Source organism: Apus apus, chromosome 1, assembly GCF_020740795.1.
Source record: "Apus apus isolate bApuApu2 chromosome 1, bApuApu2.pri.cur, whole genome shotgun sequence".
Taxonomy (NCBI): Eukaryota; Metazoa; Chordata; class Aves; order Apodiformes; family Apodidae; genus Apus; species Apus apus.
In genome coordinates, this window is record NC_067282.1 from 116,452,394 (window position 1) to 116,471,707 (window position 19,314).

Below are 19,314 nucleotides of genomic sequence, written 5' to 3' on the forward strand. Positions count from 1 at the left end.
TCTGATGAACTTAGTATGCCTGGAAAGTTTATTTAACAGCTCATTTACCATTATAAAAAGATGCAGGTGAACCATGCAGTAAATGAGTGCCTGGTGTCCCCTCTGCACACCTCCAGTTTTATTTCTTGCAAATAAGTGCTGGCTCATTTAGCTAAAAAGTCATACGGATTTTTTTTTTTTTATCAGGTTGGTTTCTTTTGGCTACAGGTTCACCATGTGCCTTAATTACTATGAGTTTCCTTTATTCTGCCTGATACACTTTTAATTTTTTTTTTTTTGAGTCACACTGTTACTTTTTTGTTGTTGATCACCTCAGGCATTTAAAAAAAATAAGAGTTAAAAATCAGGACTAAAAAGTAGGAGGCAATAACAGTAAATTGGCCTTTCAAAAGCTCAGTTGCAGATTTTCCTTTGATTCACATTACTCAGGACAAAGATATTACATAGTACGTCCGCAAGGAGGATGTAGCATTCAATGTTGGAAAAGGTTCAGTGTTGGAACCTCTGACTGTCAAGTGTCCTTGACTCTATATTGAGCACAAAGACAACTGAAGGAATAATATTGCAGTTGATATTAGCCAGAAATGAAACCAGAATAGGGATATAAATCAGAGGGGCAGTTAATTCCATTTTGTTGTTCTAAAAAAACTTGCATACTTCTATGACATCATAATATACCATTATATCTTTATTATATTTATTACATTTATTAGAAGGAAGCATTTATGTCCTACTGTAGTAGATATCACTACTAGAATTTTGAAGAAAGCTTCAATATGTGAAAACAAAATTTTATCATCTAAGAATTGTCTGGTAACACTGACAGTCTAGCGCATTTTGATAAAGCTTCATAATATTTGTGAACTATCAAGAACAAAGAATGACAATACTAGATGCCAACCTGAATTTTTTGTTTCAGTAGAGCTTGAATTTCTAGAATTTAGAAGAAGCCATGTCACTTATTAGACATTTTTGCCTGAGTTTTCTTCAGTGTATTGAGAGTGTTTAAACAAGCTTGTTTGCACCTGGTAACTATGTAAGAGGAAGATGAACTTTACTTTATTGAAGATGATTACTGTGCAATCTTTTTGTTTTAATTCCCAGATCCATCTGCACCACCAGCTCCATCTAATATCAAAATTGCCAATATCAGTGCAAGCAACGATGGGACTGTAAATGTAGTGATTACTTGGGACCTTCCAGAAGAGCCTGATATCCCAGTGCACCACTACAAAGTCTTCTGGAGCTGGACATACAGCAAATATGTAATCCCAGCTAAAAAAAAGAGAAGGAAGATTACTGATGGGGTGAGAAATAAAATAATAAATGAGACAAAAATATGGCTTATTTCTGGCACAAAATAAAGCATAAGTATAAAATATGTGATGAATTGCAATTACTTCAGCAGCTAGTAACTTAATGGTCTTAATTTTTAATATCACAAATCCTAAATTTTGATCTCTCAATCTCATCTTTCACTGAACTCAAGGAGAGAAGTAGAGGTCTGCCTTAAAATGCAGATAAATACTATAAGATTTTGCAGGAGGGATGAACAGAAAATGAAATGCTTTTTGTCCTCTTAAATTCAGGCTTATTTTATTAGTGCTTCTTAAAAATACAGTGCTTGTTTCATTTAAAAAGCCTAATATCATCTCTCACATTGTTCTTTCACTATGCAAATAAAATTTGTGATGCTGTCATATAAAATAACCATTAAATAGTTGATATAGGTCCAAGGAAAAAACAAAATCAAAACTCTTTAAATAAGCTGCTGTACCAAAGATCTGATGTGTTTCCATAGCACCAAGTTCCTATGAGTTTCTTGAATGGTGTATCAAATACTGCTTTACTAGAAAACTATCTGATGTGAAATCCTTAAGCATGTTGCATACTATTTTAAAGTAATTAGCAGCAATAGAAATCAAATACAGATAAAAAGATGAACTTAATTTTCAGTGCTGTTGATAAATGTGTTGTGAGAATTTGGTCCCGTGTCAACATGTCACATGTTAACACTGTTTTGGCTCTGCTTGCCCATGTGCACTGTGATGTATGACAGCTGCAGGGTTCTTCTTCCCTGTCTGTCCCTCTGTCACCACACCATGAGACAAATAAAGGCAGTGAAGGTTGGGTTCATCTACAGCAGATGGGACACAGCAGAAGTGCCACAGCAGAAGTGCCACCATGGGAGTATACTGGACCCATGCCTTCTCATGGGAACTGGGTGATCAGGGTCTGGAGGCTGCAGAACCACCACCAGCTCTGTGCTGGGCAGGCATGAAATTTCACCACAAGTGTAGACAGTATGGAGTAATTTCAGGGCTGAGATATCTTGGTTCTTTGCTTCTAATTCAGTTAAATACTTTTTTTCTTTTTTAATAGTTAATCTGCATAGAAAAGAAAGTTCTTTCATGTACCTTTAAAATATCACTTTGGCAAGATAGAATTAGAATTGGACTGTGCTAGGTAGAAAAGTTTGTGTTTCTCAGGAAAGCTGCCGTGGATAGAAATCTTCATGGCAGAGGCTACAGCCTAAAGAAACAGGGAGATTTCTCTCCACAAGCTGTTTGTTAAATCACAAAATCCAGAGAATTTTAAAATTGAGCTGGGTCCTTAATATTGTGCTGGCCCTTGGCCTAGGCTACATCCTATGTGTGAATGTGTTAAAACAGATCCAACAGACAACATGGCAGTAATTGGGACCAAGTTCTGACTGTGAATATAGGGAAATCCAGAAAAGCTGAGGCATATTTTAGAGAAAAGGCAGGCTCTTAGAACATCTTTCATGTTACTCCTAACTCGCTGTACTTTTTCTTCTGTAGCATGACAGGAAAATGTACAGCAGTGCCAGTGGGATTCACTTCCCCCACAGGACACTCCTGAGGCAGTTGCTAATCAATGGCCTTTGAATATTACAGCAACACTTCTGTTTAAAATTTGAAATCTAAAATATCTCAGCACAAAGCAAGTAAAGGTAATTGATGTGAAATGTTTTTGACAGTCCATGAAGTGTTAAGTATGGCAGTATGTGGTTATCTTTTTCACTCCGGACCGACTGTCAAACTTTAGAGCCACAAAGTGTTCTAATGAAAACATGGAGTAATGTCTTATGTCTGAGATAAGAGCTGGAAAGGCATTTTCATAACTAGACTTTTAAAATTTTAGATATGTAAGACTCCTGAGGAGCCTTGGATCTTCTTTGCAATATAATGAGACTTGCCATCATTGATGGATTATTGACTGAAGAATGATAATCCTGCTCTGGTGGTTTCCCATTTGAGACACTTCCATGACAATGGAAACTGTATTTTTTCCTTTCTGTTTTCCATTCTATAGCAGAAAAGTGTTCTTACCAATGAGAAAGTATTTTTGGTTGAGGCATCTGTGGGGGGGTTTGGTGAATTTTGGTGTTTGGTTTGGTTTTTTTCAACAGTTGCAACAAATAGAAAATATTGACAAATTTACTGAATATTTTATTTTGACTGTCTTCAGAATGACTGACTCTAGAAAAAGTTTTGGGAAAAAATATTTTAAATTTCTTTAGCTAAAATAATTTTGAAATAAGAAAAGATGTGTTATATGTAAAGAAACTCTAGTTTTTACCTAACCAATAGGTGTCTGTATTTCCCAAGTAATTGCCAAAATTATGTAAACATCAAGAAAGCTAGTATTTTTTAAATGACATTGCAAAATAGAGTCCAATAAAATATATATTTTAAAGAAATGTCATTTTGCTCTGTTGGTATTTATACATGAGTTTTCTAGTTTCAAGAGAGTACTGTGCCCAAGATAACAGGCCTGCTTTTAATAAGGGCCTATGTTTCTGCAGTACTATAACTACTTTGTGTATTTATTCTTCTCTGTTATAGGCCCAAAATTATGTGGTTCTGGAGGGCCTCCAACCCAACAGCAACTACAATGTAGAACTGCAGGCAGTAACACGTTGGGGTCAGATACGCCTAAAAAGTGCTAAGGTTTCTCTCCATTTTAGTACAACTCAGGACATCAGGAATAATAGTGAGTAATTGTATTCAAACACCTGAATACTTTATCTCGTCTTTATCTGGAATGTGAATGTTTTATATAATGATTTCTCAAGTTGAAAAAGATAATTTTCTTAAAGCTTTCTGGTTTGTATCATAGTGATCCTATCTCAGCTGAATTGAATGACCTTTTAATGTTAAACTTCGTACCTAAAAATTGGTGACAGATTTTCCCTAATCCTTTAATGTAGACACTTCTCACCTGAAATGAACAAATGCAATGAAAATGGAAGCATTTAAATGCTAATATTTTTAAGTGCAATGCAGTTACGAATACTTACTATATTTGTCAGTAGCTGGAATAAAACTATTTCTCTGTCTTTGTCTTAGCTAGACAGTTTTAGCTTGCATAGCTTTTCAAATTCCTGACTGTTTTGAGTAGCAATTCATTCAGATTCCTGGCCACCCAAATATGTACCTACTATGAAGTGATATGAAACATCCACTCTTCTGTTAGGGAGTTTAAAAAGTTTATGCCTGACAAGTGATGAATTCTCAATAAATTGTTGCACACATAGGACCTACATTCAAAGTAGAATCTTGAGGTCTTTAGATGTCAGGTTATTTCTTGTTAAGGTCTTAAAGCCTCACATGCTAAGTAATACAACTGAAGATCATATCAGAATCTGAAGGTAAACCATGATTCTTAGTCTTAGGTAAATGCTATTTGTATAATTACAATACAATACCAGGTTTCTTCCCCAACTGCTGATGTGTCTCTGATTAATCAATACAGCAAAATTCTAATAATACAGTATTAAAGAGTATGATTTTAAGTATATTGTTTTACATTTAATTTTCCATCCATTTACTTTTTTTTTTTTTTAAAGAGCATTCAAAGTTAAAACTTTACTTGTTATCATTTCATAACATAACTGTAATTACTTTCATCCTAACTATTCAATTGCCATTATTGCTGGACCCTTCTGCAAGCATATTGAGTTTGTATGTACATAAAATATTTTAAAGTAGTTATTAACTATAACAGACCTTTATACCTACAGTTGCTTCCTATGTTAATGTACCAAGTAAACAAAATAGACCTAAAGATCATTCTTTTTTCCATATTAAACTCATTTTTACTATATTTTGGTCTGTCTGAAGAGACAGCAGAGGGCCAAGTTTTCAACTCTTCAATACACTGAGTCTTTGCTTGAAATTTATACCAGAATATGACCTTGAATCTCCACAGTGTGTACGTGAGACAAGTTTGGGTTACATCCAAGTGAATATAAGAGTTCTGCCCTTTCCATACTTGCTGTCCAAGGATTGTACTTGTGCTTTCTGTCATCCCCTATAAAAGGGACCTGGTTGCAGGATTGTGCACGTTATCAAAAGCTTCTTTGAGTTACCACATTTAGTTCTCCTTTTTTTTCTATATGTAGACAGGAGATGTATAGAAGAAAAAATATACTGGGAACTGGGTGTTCAGTTCCAGTACACTAAGCTGCTGAGCTCAGCTAGAAGCGTATCATTGGATGTTGTTTTTTGCTGAATATTTTCCTAACTTTTTTTCATATTTTTTCTTTTTTTTTTTTTAAACACACATACACACCCTGGTTTTCTTGTCTCTTCTGATTACAAGCTTCTGTGAAGTTCTGGATCTCAGTGCTAGACTTTGAGGTGTTTAATTTTCAGTTCAGTCATCTTGACTGGCATTTCACCAGATTATGTTATGTCACAGCTCTGAGAAAGAACATGTAACTGAATTTACTTTATATAAGTCACAGGAGGAGGCTGGTGCCTCGATTTTACCTGAGGCTGAGCTGTGCCCTGCTAACTGGGACAAAATTTAGATGCCATTATACACACCTAGCCAAAGTGACATTGGGCAAGTTGTTGAATTTCTTTCTCTCATTTTCCCATGATAATAGCTTCTTCAACTTTCCCCTCTGTGGGCAGAGATAATCAACTGATGTTTGTTAGGCTTTATTGCTAATCCTGACATTAGGTCACATAATTATGGTCTTTAAACATTACAGTAAATAAAGACTTTCTGAATAACAAAACCTCTCCAAACTGAAGCTGAGTAATTGAGATTGGACTTCATTGGATGTGTTTGCTTTGATACCATTCTGCACCTAGTGTGAGAAACCCTTTTGCTGGTAGTAATGTGTCAGCTCTCTGTGGTCTCACTAATGGTCTGCCTCTCATTGTCTGTATCACCAATGGGTTTGTGTTGGGAGAGGAAGATTTTTGTTTCAATTTTCCATCTCTAAAGCACTATGTTTTTCAGAATCAGATGCAGATAACATCTGATTTACTACTTACAAATCTTCTAACAAATAGTTAATTTATCCTATACTTCACGTGTGACTTTGGTGGTTTCATTTTCTGCCCACTCCCCATGACAGATAGATTTAAATTCCTTTCACAATTTTGCTTGGATAATCTGCCCTCTCCTTGATTGTTTTACTTCAGAAAACAGTCCTTTATTAGTTTCTCTGAAAGTCTTCTATCTACTAATGTATAATAAGTATAGATTTTCTAATGCCTTGTGTTTTATTTCACTTTATTGTGGTGAATTTTTAGACTAAATGTTCATTAATTTGTATATTGTTTTTTAAACCAGAGCAATACTCTATTAGGAGCAATATTTTTGTTTTCTCATAGACTTGAAGTATTTGATTGTTATTTTCAAGTTATGAACATCTGTTTAATTAATGAGCAGTATTTTCTTTTTAGCTGCAAATCAGTGCCTGCAAGACCTAAAACATGGATTTTTTTTTACAGTAGAATACTTGAATAATAAGTTTATAGTCAAATCTGAGCATCCTTTCTGTTAAAGACATGAAGTAAAGGATTCAAGATTCTTTGAGACTAAACCACTGACACCACACATTTTAGTAGGTAGAGCACTCTGCTGAGAAGTGTATGTGGATCTTTTTGGACATTTAACAAAAGCTGTTAAATTAAACCTTAAATAGAAATGAACATTAAAACCACTCCTGAAGGAGATGCAAATTCATCTTCTGAATCTCACTGAAGTCGGGTACAGAGTCAGTTCTGCCTGAAGTCCCTTTGAGAATACTCAGAAGCTGATGGAGGAATATGAAAAATAAAAAAAAATAATTGCCTGAATTATTATCTAGGACATGACATTCATGCCCCCTCCTTATTTGGGGACTTTTATAGCTTTTGGATAGTAGTTGCAGAAGCAACATGCCAATTTTGCTGAAGTCCCACTGTCAGTTGCTCTGCTCTCTCTGTGGAGTTAAGCTCTGGTTTTTAGGTGTCTGTTCCTGTTGTCAGAATAGAGAGTAGTCCGTAATCCACTAAAGTAATTTAGTCCTACAGACCTCTGTGAGCCTTGGCCCTTGCCCTCTGGCATTGTATTTCCCCACACTCAGAAATACATTGCCTCACTGTATTTGTATGCTTCACTTCTGGGAAGTGCAGCAAGACTGTCTTGATCTTTATATAGAAATATTCTAAACTGATGTCCTGTTTTTTCTGGAAGTGGAACAGACCAAGAAAAGCAAAGCAGAGATTTATTAAAATTAAAATACTTCAAGTTGAGGTACACCTAATAGATTTAAATTTGTACTTTATCACTTCTTTATTTGCTTTTAGGTAGTAGAAGCATTATGGTTATCTTGAGAAAGAATTTGCTTAAGTTTGGTAGTTTTACTTTAATTTAAAACAAGCAAAGAAAGCATAAAATTGTATCAGATTAAGCAAAGGATTGACAAAGTAAAATTTGGCAAAAAAAGCAAGTGGGTTTCAGCTGAAGTTACATGTAGGGCACAATGTTCAAGTTTATGTGTTACTTATGGTAATAACTGAAACCTGATTCTTTCCCTCTTTCTCTCAAGTACGTAGTTAATAATTTGCCACTTCCTAATTGTTACAATCTCTACTTTTCATGTAGGTGTGTTGTTCAATTAATATAGGATTTGTTTATCTGATGCAAATACTGTCCTCTTAATCACAACTGATATATTTGCAAGTGTGCAGTGAAAATGAAGTCTGAGTCAGTGTTGCTGCCTGTCACCCCTCCTAAATGTTGTTGAACTGTTGCCAGATTAAATGCTTGATGAAGGACATCCTGTTACCACTGCTTGTTGGATGCTTCACACATAACACCAAGGGAATGGCTCAAAGTTAATTCTGGTCTTACAGTGTTTTCCTAAGAATTCACTGTTCACTGTTGGAAACAGGAAAGTGGGCAAGAAAGATTTTTAATCTGACCAGAGTGTTCTAATGTAGCATATAACAGACTATATTTACTTTGATGTACTAACCCCATGTGGCACTCTCTGGGTTACACTCAATGCCATCCTAGGGTTTTGTGTATATTCAAGCACTGCACAAATATAAAGACTATGAATGATTATACAGAACTCCTGCTATGCCTGTTTAAAATGTCAATGTGTTAACAATTCTTGTTCTGGAGGATAAAATTACACTCTCTTTCCTTATTATTATTTTGAAAATTTACAGAACATTTTCATATTAAAAGATATTTATCTTTTTCTCTCTGTGTCTAAAATATTTTTTAATGGAATTTCAAGCAGATTATATGCTTTTCAATCATTATGGACAATTTGCTCTTTATATTAATTTCATTTAGGTAAGATACTGAAATAAGATAATTTGTATTAAAGATAGTATTATCATCTGAATTTCAGCATTGTTAACCTAGTCATTATACAGCACCATACTTAAATAAATAATTGCTGATTCTTCTGTGTATTGCAGAGGAGCTGACATCAACTGCTGGAAAACCTCAGAAAGGTCTGGTAGATCTTTACCCAACATTTCAAAGAAGAAAAACTACCCGTTTTCTTAAGATTGGGGCTCCTTTCTATCAGGACAATCAACTTCAGGTCAAAGTATACTGGAAGAAGACAGGTCTGTCAAATTTTTATTTTACTGTTTTTTCTGAGGAGGAACTCTCATCAACTGCCTCAGAGTTGTAGAACACTGGTATAATAAATTAATCTTTTACAATCATTCAAAGTTAAATCCTATCACCCATCCTTCCCTTCATGTTCCTGTTAGAGGGAAACATTGCCTCTCCTCTGTGTCATGGATGTGTAAAAGTCTGGTAGAAGAAAATGATACCCCAAAATTACAGTGAGTCATGTTGAGACACTGAATCTTCCCAGAGCTGACACAATTTTTAGTTTGGAGGAAATTGCTTCTGTAAAGTTTTTAAATAGGGAAGTAGAACTTGGCTGTAAGTTCAACAGAGCTTTTGTGGCTATGAATGTTGTTTCCCTGGAGTGTGGTTGGAGGGTTTCAAGCACTTAAAAGTTCCCAGGTGAATTTTCTGCTGATGGCACTGCAGTATCACTTATTAGACTTTGTCAGTTGAGAAATTAGTCAGGAAATCAATTCATATGGAAATCATGCAGTGGTGTCACAAAAACGAAACCATAGTTTGAACCACAAAATTTAGCATTTTACTGGCTCATGCTAAGGCCACGATAGGCTTTATGCTAAGCTCTACCAGTCAGCTTGAATTAAAATATGATGAATAATTGGCCACAACCACTGGAAAAATCTTTAAGTTGGTTTTCTGCTAGGCTGCATGCACCCTTCTGTTTTTCAGAAAAAAAACAAAAAAATTGTGTTTAAGTCTTCCAGACTAAAGGAAAATGCCATAAATTTTAAGTGTCTAAAAAGATTCAGAAATCAAAAAAGGGTTTTCCATTTCTTGCCTTCTAGGAGCATATAAGTTATTACATATTACAGCAGCTTAGCCATAACAGGTTTATATGCCATTTTTTGAAAGTGTTCTAACACTTTTAGATTTTTAACTTGGAGCAATCTACATATGTAGCAGTAGCACGTATATAAAATAATTCTTTTTTTGTTTGTTTGTTTGAAATAAAGGACTACAAAAAGGATAATCATATTTTCTTCTGGATTTTTTTCAAAGAATTTTAGAAATTTTAATGTTCTTTGAGGTTTAGGTATATGCAACACTACCCTGAATGAGAACAGGATAGAACTGTTCAATTTTGCTATACAACATGAGAAACTATCACACTGGATGGTGTGGATTGTGAGAGGTATTTTGCTTCTTGAAAAGTGCTTGCCCGTTTGAATTATTACCTTTCTAGCCCTGATATAAGAAGTAGTCTAAAATCAAATGCTTATTTCTCCATAAAACCTGCAAGCTTTGGCTCAGCCTGGCTACATACATATTAAATGTCTCTCCCTAGCTTGGCTATGCTAGTTTTCTTTTTTTTTTTTTTTTTTTTTAGCTTTCTCCATTATATTTAATTTTTGCCTAACTTCATGGAAAGCTGGAATAATTTGAAGTTTAAATAAAAGTTGAGGCATTTTTAATTGTGAATACTAAATTTACCTAACAGCATACTTTTGTTTGTCCCAAGTGAGATGTATATATTCTGAGCTTCAGAGTGATCAACTAGATAATGTCTAACATCCTTCCCTTTGTGAGCTGATGCTCAATTTTGAGCACTTTGAACTGAAAAAATTGAGATGCAAGATTCAAAGATGATGTCTCCCACGGGTGTAAGGCCGGATTGGGCAAGTCACACTCTATAGGCAAAATTCAGCCCAGTGGAACAACTGAAGCAGCTGCAGCCCTTTTCCTGCCAGCTGTTTTCCAGAAGAAAGATTACGTATCTTTGACCAAAATGCCAGTGCCTTTAGTGAAATTCACCTCACAAATAGTTTTCAAATTCACTGTTACAGTTCATGAAGGAAAAATCATGACCAATACAGCAATATTCATCTTGTTCCAAAGTAGATATATTGAACTAGGTATCCATTAATTATAATGGTAACTTGGATATCAAGCTTATAAGTAGATGTTAAACTGTAGTTACTTAAATGTTGATATCTAAATCTAGAGCTGAATCTCGCACTGTGTTACATACCTGGAAGTAATATTTGTAGTAGAAGTTAAAAATGCCTATAAAAAGAAAAAAGGTTGTTAGCATTCTCATAGTGGCTTAAACAAGAGGTAATTAAGATTAAATCACAGGATCACAGAATCACAGAATGTTAGGGGTTGGAAGGGACCTCTGGAGATCATTGAGTCCAACCCCCCTGCCAGAGCAGGACCACCGCAGAATCTAGGGCAGGTCACTCAGAAACACATCTGTCTTGAAAGTCTCCCAAGAAGGAGACTCCAGAACCTCTCTGGGGAGCCTATTCCAGTGCTCTGTAACCCTTGTAGTAAAGAAGGTCTTCTTCATGTTGAGGTGGAACTTCCTGTGCTCTAGTTTGCATCCATTGCTCCTTGTCTTATCACAGGGCATGACTGAAAAGAGACTAGCCCCTGCTTCCTGACACCCACCCTTCAGATATTTATTTACATTAATAAGATCCCCTCTCAGTCTTCTCCAGGCCAAACAGTCCCAGGTCTCTCAGGCATTCCTCATCAGGCAGATGTTCCTGTCCCTTAATCATCCTCGTAACTCTCCATTGGACTCTCCCAAGTAGATCCCTGTACCCTTGAACTGGGGAGCCCAGAACTGGACACAATACTCCAGGTGTGGTCTCACTGGGGCAGAGTAGAGGGGGAGGAGAACGTCCCTTGACCTGCTGACCACACTCTTCTTAATGCATCCCAGGATACCATTGGCCTTCTTGGCCACAAGAGCACATTTCTGTCACATGGATAACTTGTTGTCCACCAGGACTCCAAGGACCTTCTCTACAGAGTTGCTTTCTAGCAGGCCAGCTCCTAATCTGTATTGGTGCATGGTGTTTTTTCTCCCCAGGTGCAGGACTCTACACTTATTCTTGTTGAACCTCATTAGGTTCCTCTTTGCCCAGCTCTCCAGCCTGTCCAAATCTTGCTGAATGACCACACAGCCTTCCAGTGAATCAGGCAATCATCCCAGTTTGGTATGGTCATCAAACTTGCTGAGGACACACTCTGTTCCCTCATCCAGGTCACTGATGAAGCTGTTGAACAGGACTGGACCCAGCACTGATCCCTGGGGCACTCCACTAGTTACAGGTCTCCAGCTGGACTCTGCACCATTTATCACTACCCTCTTTTATAGCTTGGAAACAGTGTTCGTAAGTGGTGCGATCTCCACAATTGGAGACCTTCAAAGATGGGCAAGGCACAGATCTGTTAGAAATATGGATTTACATACTGACACCTTGTGCCAGGGATGGACCAGTTGAGTCCCTGCATTGCTGACTGTACTGCTGACTCCACTTGAGTGGAGGATACCCAGAGGTCCATTTAGGTTGTGTGTTGGGAGCAAGCTCTGTCACATGCACTAGGGTGTTTAGGTATATGCCCCAGCCATTCAGTGACAGCTGCCTTCATTTTTCTCACATAATGATCAGTGATAGCAAAGGTGTGTGAAGAGGGGTAGAATATGGCAGCTTGTCACACTTCATATTTTATTTCCTCTTTTAAAAAGAAAATATCTGTCTTCTGAGTGACAGCATATGCAATAACTCAGCAGGAGTCATTCCTTCATGTGGAACTGAAATCTAGCCATGTACCTGCTCCTCAGAACCTAGCAGCTTCTATAGGCTCTTAAAGGAGTTTGGAGGTTATATAGTACACGGATGAGGTACTGACTAAATTTACTAGAGACAATTTACTGCAGAGCAAGCCTTTTTACTGTGCAAGGAACACAGCAGGAGAAGCATATTGCCTGTGTCTTGTCTTTATGGAAGACAGCAGTTACTGGAGCCAACTGCACTGGGAACTGTACCTACATGTATTTCTCCTTTATAAACTGCACTGTCTCAAGTTGTGTTTAGGGAGCTGTAGGAGATACTTTTACAGCAAATGCAATAGCAAGTATTGAGAGAGAATTTACCTCAGCCTCCTTTATGGCCTAGTATCTAAGCTATTTTCATTGTAGATGGGCAATCAGAGTTCAAATCCTTCTTGACAGGGAATTGACTACTTCATCTTCTATATGGTGGGTGAAATCAGGAGTTCTTGCTGATTGCTTTAATGTTCTTATAGTTTTGTAGTTTGCTCTGAAAAAAATATTTTTTTTTTAATTATTTACAAAACACAGTTATTCCATAGTTATAAATTAGGATATGTGGCTTTAAAATGAATAAAATTTAAGAAAATATAATGCAGCCATGTGAAATAAGTATATCGATAATGGTAAGAGTTCCTATGACATAAAAACTACAGCAAGAATCACAGGATTGTGTCAATTTCAATTGGTTATAGCAATCTTTGCTTTACCTGGTTTGATTTACAAGGTTTTTTTGTACTCTTATAAAAGAGATGGTTCCAGTGGTGATGAAATACAGTATTTAGATTTTGGAATATTTTTTTAAGATGAAGACATTTGAACCATTATGATATGTTCATAAAGAGTGTCTTTTAGCTGTGATTGAAACTTTAATGACTACTAAACCCAGCAGTCTTTCACTGTGTAAGAATGTTACTAATTTTCTATAGTAATAGCTGCCCAGCAATTTTTGCTGTAGTCCTGAATTAAGTGGCCCTACCATTCTACTTAGATCTGAGGTTTGGGGTTTTTTTTATTCTGTCCAAGGCCAAGATGGCTTTGTAGAAGAGTTTTGTACTGCCTCTCAACACTGTAGCATCACAGCACACCACAGATTGAAGAAACAAACAAAGGACTTTTGTGGATTTATTGGAGTTTCAGACCACTTAAGAAATGCAAACACATTCCTAAGGTTGTTTTAGATTATTATTTTACTTTTTTTGGTCCCTTTTTTAAGTGAGAAATTGTTCTGATTTTGAATTTGAACTATTTTATCTCTCTAAGAAGGACAAAATAGAACCGAATCACAGAATTATTTAAATCAGGTGGAAAGGACCTCTGGAGTTCAGCTGGTCCAACCATCTGCTCAAATTAGAATTCTGAAGTAAAATAAAATTGTTCAGTCCTATCTGTAAGGCCCTATAACAGATGTTATTTTCTGAATGACAGCGAATTCATCTTTTATGAATATCAGGCTTCAGAGGCCACCTAGCAGTTTATTGCAATGTACCTTAGGAATTTTTCTTGACATTCAAAGATAGTTCTTCCATCCCAACGAATAAGATGTATTCCTCAGTGTCATTTGCAGATGTGACTCTGGGAAGCAAATGAAAGATCACAATGATTACATCAGGCCTGAAGCTCTTGGGTGTGTATCATCCCTCTGGATAGAATTCATCAGAGACCTCTATCCTGTGCAACAACTGCAATAGAGGGGCCTGCTGCAAGCTATTACTGAACTGGCTTTACTATACAGTAAAGAAATGTTTGCTTATCAGTGTTTAGAAACTGAACACAGTGTTTGAGGTAAAGTGGATGGAAGATGCTGTTTCCATATACGTGCATCATAATGTGCCGCAGTTTGGTAGCAGGAAAGACTTGCTTAGGCCTGTTGTTCAAGTGTCATTTCTTAAGTCTCATTAGCTTCTGCAAACATGAGGCATGAACAGAATGTAGGATGTGGACTTTACATTAAAATTAATCTCTTTTTGAAATAATCTTTCCATTTGAATGCTTCAGTATTATGACAATCATAAGTTTACTTCAAGATGTGTGCTCACAAAAATAACTCCACACTTCAAGCTGTAAAAGGTGCTTAGCAAATGCATGTGATTTAGCTGGACAGAGTCATCACGAAAGCATATTGTAATTATATGAACACAATAGCTTCTTTCTGAAAAAAAGAAAATGTCTTTCACTTGCTGCCTCTGATTTAGGCCTGGGATTAGAGAAACACAGTACATTCCTTAAACAGCACGAATCTCACTTTTGTAAATGAAAAGAAGAACTTGCTTGTGGCCAGATTTTTTGGCCTTCTTGACTATGTGAAATTAGAAATTATGTGCTATTTCTGTCAAATAGTGGAATCAACTTAAATATATCCCTTTTAACTCCTTGGTGCTGGAGTCACAGACTACACATCCATTACCAAGAGTGGATGTGCTCTGAACCCCCTACTTAAAAGGTTTAGCTACTTAGAATAATTAAGATCCTCAGTATCTTGTGCAGTAATCAAGACTGATAGTGTGAAAATAAAAAGGTTGTTATGCTTCCTCTGTTCCTTGGTGGTTTGGCAACTAAAAAGTTGAGGTTTTGAACTTGAAAAGCCTTCAAGTTGCTGCAGATTTGTGTATCTTCAGGGTAGGAAAATAAGATCTTTCCCATAGACAGAAGAAAAAAAATATTCTTTATGAGCTTACTGCATCAATTCTCATCACCTGCTGCACAAATTATAATACATGAAAATATTAGAATGTAATGTATTATGATTTCTTTCCAAAGCAACATGTCAGTAATATTTTCTAACCCATTACTCTGCCTTTGCTACTGATTTCTTAGTGCCTGTTATTTCAGTATAATGTAACTTTGGTTTCCTTCACTTTTCTTTGAATGAAGTATATGAGCATTTATGTCCCATGTTTAAATTAAACATTTAAAGTACTTCTAGATATTTAAAATCAATATATCTGCCCCTTGGTTTTGCTTTAAAGACAAATATTTAAAATGCATTAAGTCTTGGCTTCAGGCTTCTTTCTTTATGTTTCTGGTAAATGCTAAAGCAGGAAAAAAAAAAGAACACTTAAAGCAGGGAGAGGCAAAGAATCCTCCATTGTCTGATAAATCAACCAAACAAGAATAATGAATTAAATTACAGGGAAGAAGAAAATGCAAGGCAAGGCAAAGCAAACAGAAAGCTGCCATGAATGCTTTTAAAACCAGATCTTAGGAAAACAAAATTAACTTTCACTTAGTTCAGGGAGATAAAATAAGTGACTATATGTGCTGACTCTGGTTGTAATAAGGTATTTCATATGGCCAATTTTAAAATAATTGAAAACTTTCCCTGTGTTATCCTATGGTCCTCTGTCATGTAACCATTGAAGTTAATCAAACCCTTCAGTGCCATTTGGAGCTTCTAGCTGTTTTTGCAAGGAATTCAACAGTAGTTGCTCAACACTGAGGAATTATTTAGTTTGGTAATAACTGTTGCACTAGGAAGATCAGTGTTTAGGCAGCTGACTATTTTCTAATTAAAGATATTTAAGGAGTAAAATATTTATCATAAAATAATAGAACGGTTTGGGTTGGAAGGGACCTGAAAGATCATCTAGTTCCAGCCCCCTGCATGGGCAGGGGCACCTCCCACTAAATCAGCTTGCTCAGAGCCCCATCCAACCTGGCCTTGAACGCTGCCAGGGAGGGAGCACCCAGAGCTTCCCTGGGCAACCTGTTCCAGTGTCTCACCACCCTCAAAGAAGATAATTTCTTCCTAATGTCTAACTTAAATCTGTCCTCTTCCAGGTTTAATCCCTTTCCCCTTGTCCTCTCACTACAAGCCCTTGTAAAAAGCCCCTCCCCAGCTTTCCTGCAGCCCCTTCAGGTACTGGAAGGCCACTATAAGATCTCCCCGGAGCCTTCTCTTCTCCAGGCTGAACAACCACAACTCTGTCAGCCTGTTTTATATAGTGAAGTGTACACCAGTATGTTTCCCTCATATTTCTGTGCGAATACAGACATCAGCTCAGCGGAGACTGGTTGTGAGTGTACACATAATGTGCTTTTTTATTTAGAGGTTTAATTAGTAAAGCTGGCCCCAAACACAGGAATATTTGACTAGATCAATTCTTTTTAAATTTCACTGGTAGGCATTGACTAATTTTACTTCTCCATATGTGCTACAGCTGACTCAAATGCCTGTATCCTCTGGGCTTCCCCAGCATCCTGCCCCAGAAGACAGGTAATGCTCTCAGCTTTAACTGCTGTGGGATACTATTCCAGAGTTAAAAGAATATCCTGTCAGAAGTATTCTCTGTTTGATTCCTACTCCTTCCTAACTTTGTCTTACATAGTCCTAATGTAGGAATACAATTTTTGTCATCCCATTTCTTTTATTTTAAAAATCTCTTTGCCTGTTTTGCTTCCTGGGTAGACTTAAAAGGGGAGCATCGGACTATTTCCCAACTGTACTTCACAAACTGACTGCAGGACTTGGGGGCTATTCAGTTTATGTCCAAATGTGAAGTCCTAACAATACTTAAAATGCTGCTGGTGGGAGTAATGAAAAACATCAACAAATAATACAATTTGATAGAGCAGATAGTGTACCACTTCTCAAGTAGCACGCAATTGATTCGTTGGACAAAAAGTAAAGTTTTAAAACCACATTTATAATAAAGGCAATCTCATTGGAATCTCCTCTGCAAATGGGACAATACTGGGGAGTCTTTTCCAGGGCACAATTTACTGCATTTCTTCATGTTTTCATAGGAACAACAAAAAACCATTACTGAATGCCTTTCACTCACTTCTAAACCTCAGTACCTTTCTGTGTAGGTGGTTAAAGCTCTTGTTATCAGAGACTTAGGGGCAAGTCTGTCCAGCGATTAGTCCCAGGAATGTATTTGGAACTGATTCAAACATCAGAAGCCAAATCAGAACTACCCGCGGTGGTCCCAGAGCTCAGACAGCAGATTTCGCTTAGCAGGCACTCACTGATGTCTGCTGAAGGCAGATTGAGGCTGTACTGGGCTGGATTGGTCCAGAATATTTATCAAACTAGTACTAACTCTTTGTATGGTTAATCAACTTATTGCTTTGTTTTAAAATATACATAGCATGTGCTGTTCACAAGCCCTCAGTTTCACCTGAATCACTACAGAACACATTTACTAATTGTGAAAGTCTATTTAGTTTGACATATATGCATTTAAAGTAAGTCTTCTTTTTATTCTGAATACAAATTTAAGCTTGATTGCTTTTGAACTTGCATTAAAGGAACAAATAGAAATGTAATTGCAAATGGCCTGGTCCATGAGTGCAGTCTGAAGATAGACCATTATTATGTGGGATGCGTACCTGTGGTCAAACTGCAGACACACAGTCAATATTGCGTGGCAAAAATAATTTATCAACACTTACTCACTTCAAGGCATTGAAAAAATTAACTGGCCAACTAATAAATAAACTCTTACCTGATTTTTCAATTCTTCAGGAAAAAATGTTTTCAAAACCAGCACCTGAATGTTCCTTAAATCATATCTGTCTACCCAGTACACAGTTTTCTGCATTTCTTACTACTTTTTTGAGTATTACTGCAACCTATTAAGTTAATTATTTGAACAACAAATACTGAAATTGATATATATGTATTTGTATACATATATATGTACCAATGATGCTGTCTGTTTTTAGGCAGTCTGAATAACCGAAGGATAAAATGGCAAGCTTTTTACCATTCCTTTCTTCTGTCTTTTCCCCAGACTGTATCACTAGGTAGCATTCAGTCAAAACTTTCTTTTATATGCTTACACTTCATACCTGGAGTAATCCTACCATTTCTACAGTGAATAAAAAGACACTGAAGTACTGCAGTTTAGCAAGATACCTGTCATCAGTTATGGGTGCTCATGAGTGCTCTCTTAGCCTGCCTAAGTTCTGAAGTAAAATGATAAATTAAAAAGCTTATGATCCAGGGAAGGTTAAACTATCAGCATCAAGTCATCATGCTCATGGTGAAGGTGGTGTAAACTACTGAGTGTCTTCTTGTAAATTGGGTCAGTTTTCCTTCACATGCCTCTTTTTAATCTGTATTGTTTAATTAGCCTAGTTTGTAAGGTGGCCATAAAACCAGTTGCATAAACACAACAGACAGGGAAGGAAACTGAAGTATTTGAATGAGTTGCTGGAATTGGAGGGAAAGACACTAAAAAAGGGTAACTGACACTGCAATTATAATCTAAATTTAAAGATGTCACATTTATGCAGCTGATGAATAATGAGTTCTTAAACAGAAGCTGCCATTACTCCTGTGACCACAAACTGGACACAAGAACACCCATAGCAGGCTAGACCAAAGGTCCATCCCTTTCTGTGTTCTGTTTTTGTTGATGTCCAAAAGCAAATCCAAGTAAACAGAACAATAGGACAAGCATGTAGTGATACGTCTGCAGATTATTGTCCCAACTTCAAACAATTTCTAGTTCATGGGATTTTCTAAGCCTAGTATGATTTCATTTCATCATTTCACTTCTAGCTTTATTTGAATACTATTTTTTATATTGAAGAAACAGAAAACAGTAAAGTTCTCTACCCTATCTGTACATGCATGATTTAGAAATATTTAACCTGGTTTTGCTCTGTTCATTTTATTGACTCAGTAGTCTTAAGCTGCAGATTTAGCAACTGCATAAAAATGCCATTAACTTTATGAATAACAGTCCAGCAAAGCAACATCCTGATATGACATGCCATGATGCATGCCAGGAAAGTCCAGTTTTGGACAGAGCATTGTACGTGTGTGGAAATCCACCCATACAGGTTTAGCATACAGTATGAGAAGGAAA

At 36.5% G+C, this 19,314-nt stretch overlaps 1 protein-coding gene across 1 annotated transcript in view; it reads left to right on the forward strand.

Annotated features, from left to right (window-relative positions):
- ANOS1 (anosmin 1) overlaps window positions 1-19,314 on the forward strand; it is a 140,844-nt gene that overhangs the window by 100,080 nt on the left and 21,450 nt on the right. The window contains exons 7-9 of the mRNA XM_051644185.1: window positions 1,105-1,307; window positions 3,870-4,017; window positions 8,745-8,897. Coding sequence (XP_051500145.1) covers window positions 1,105-1,307; window positions 3,870-4,017; window positions 8,745-8,897 — 504 coding nt within the window. The remainder of the gene's footprint in view (window positions 1-1,104; window positions 1,308-3,869; window positions 4,018-8,744; window positions 8,898-19,314) is intronic.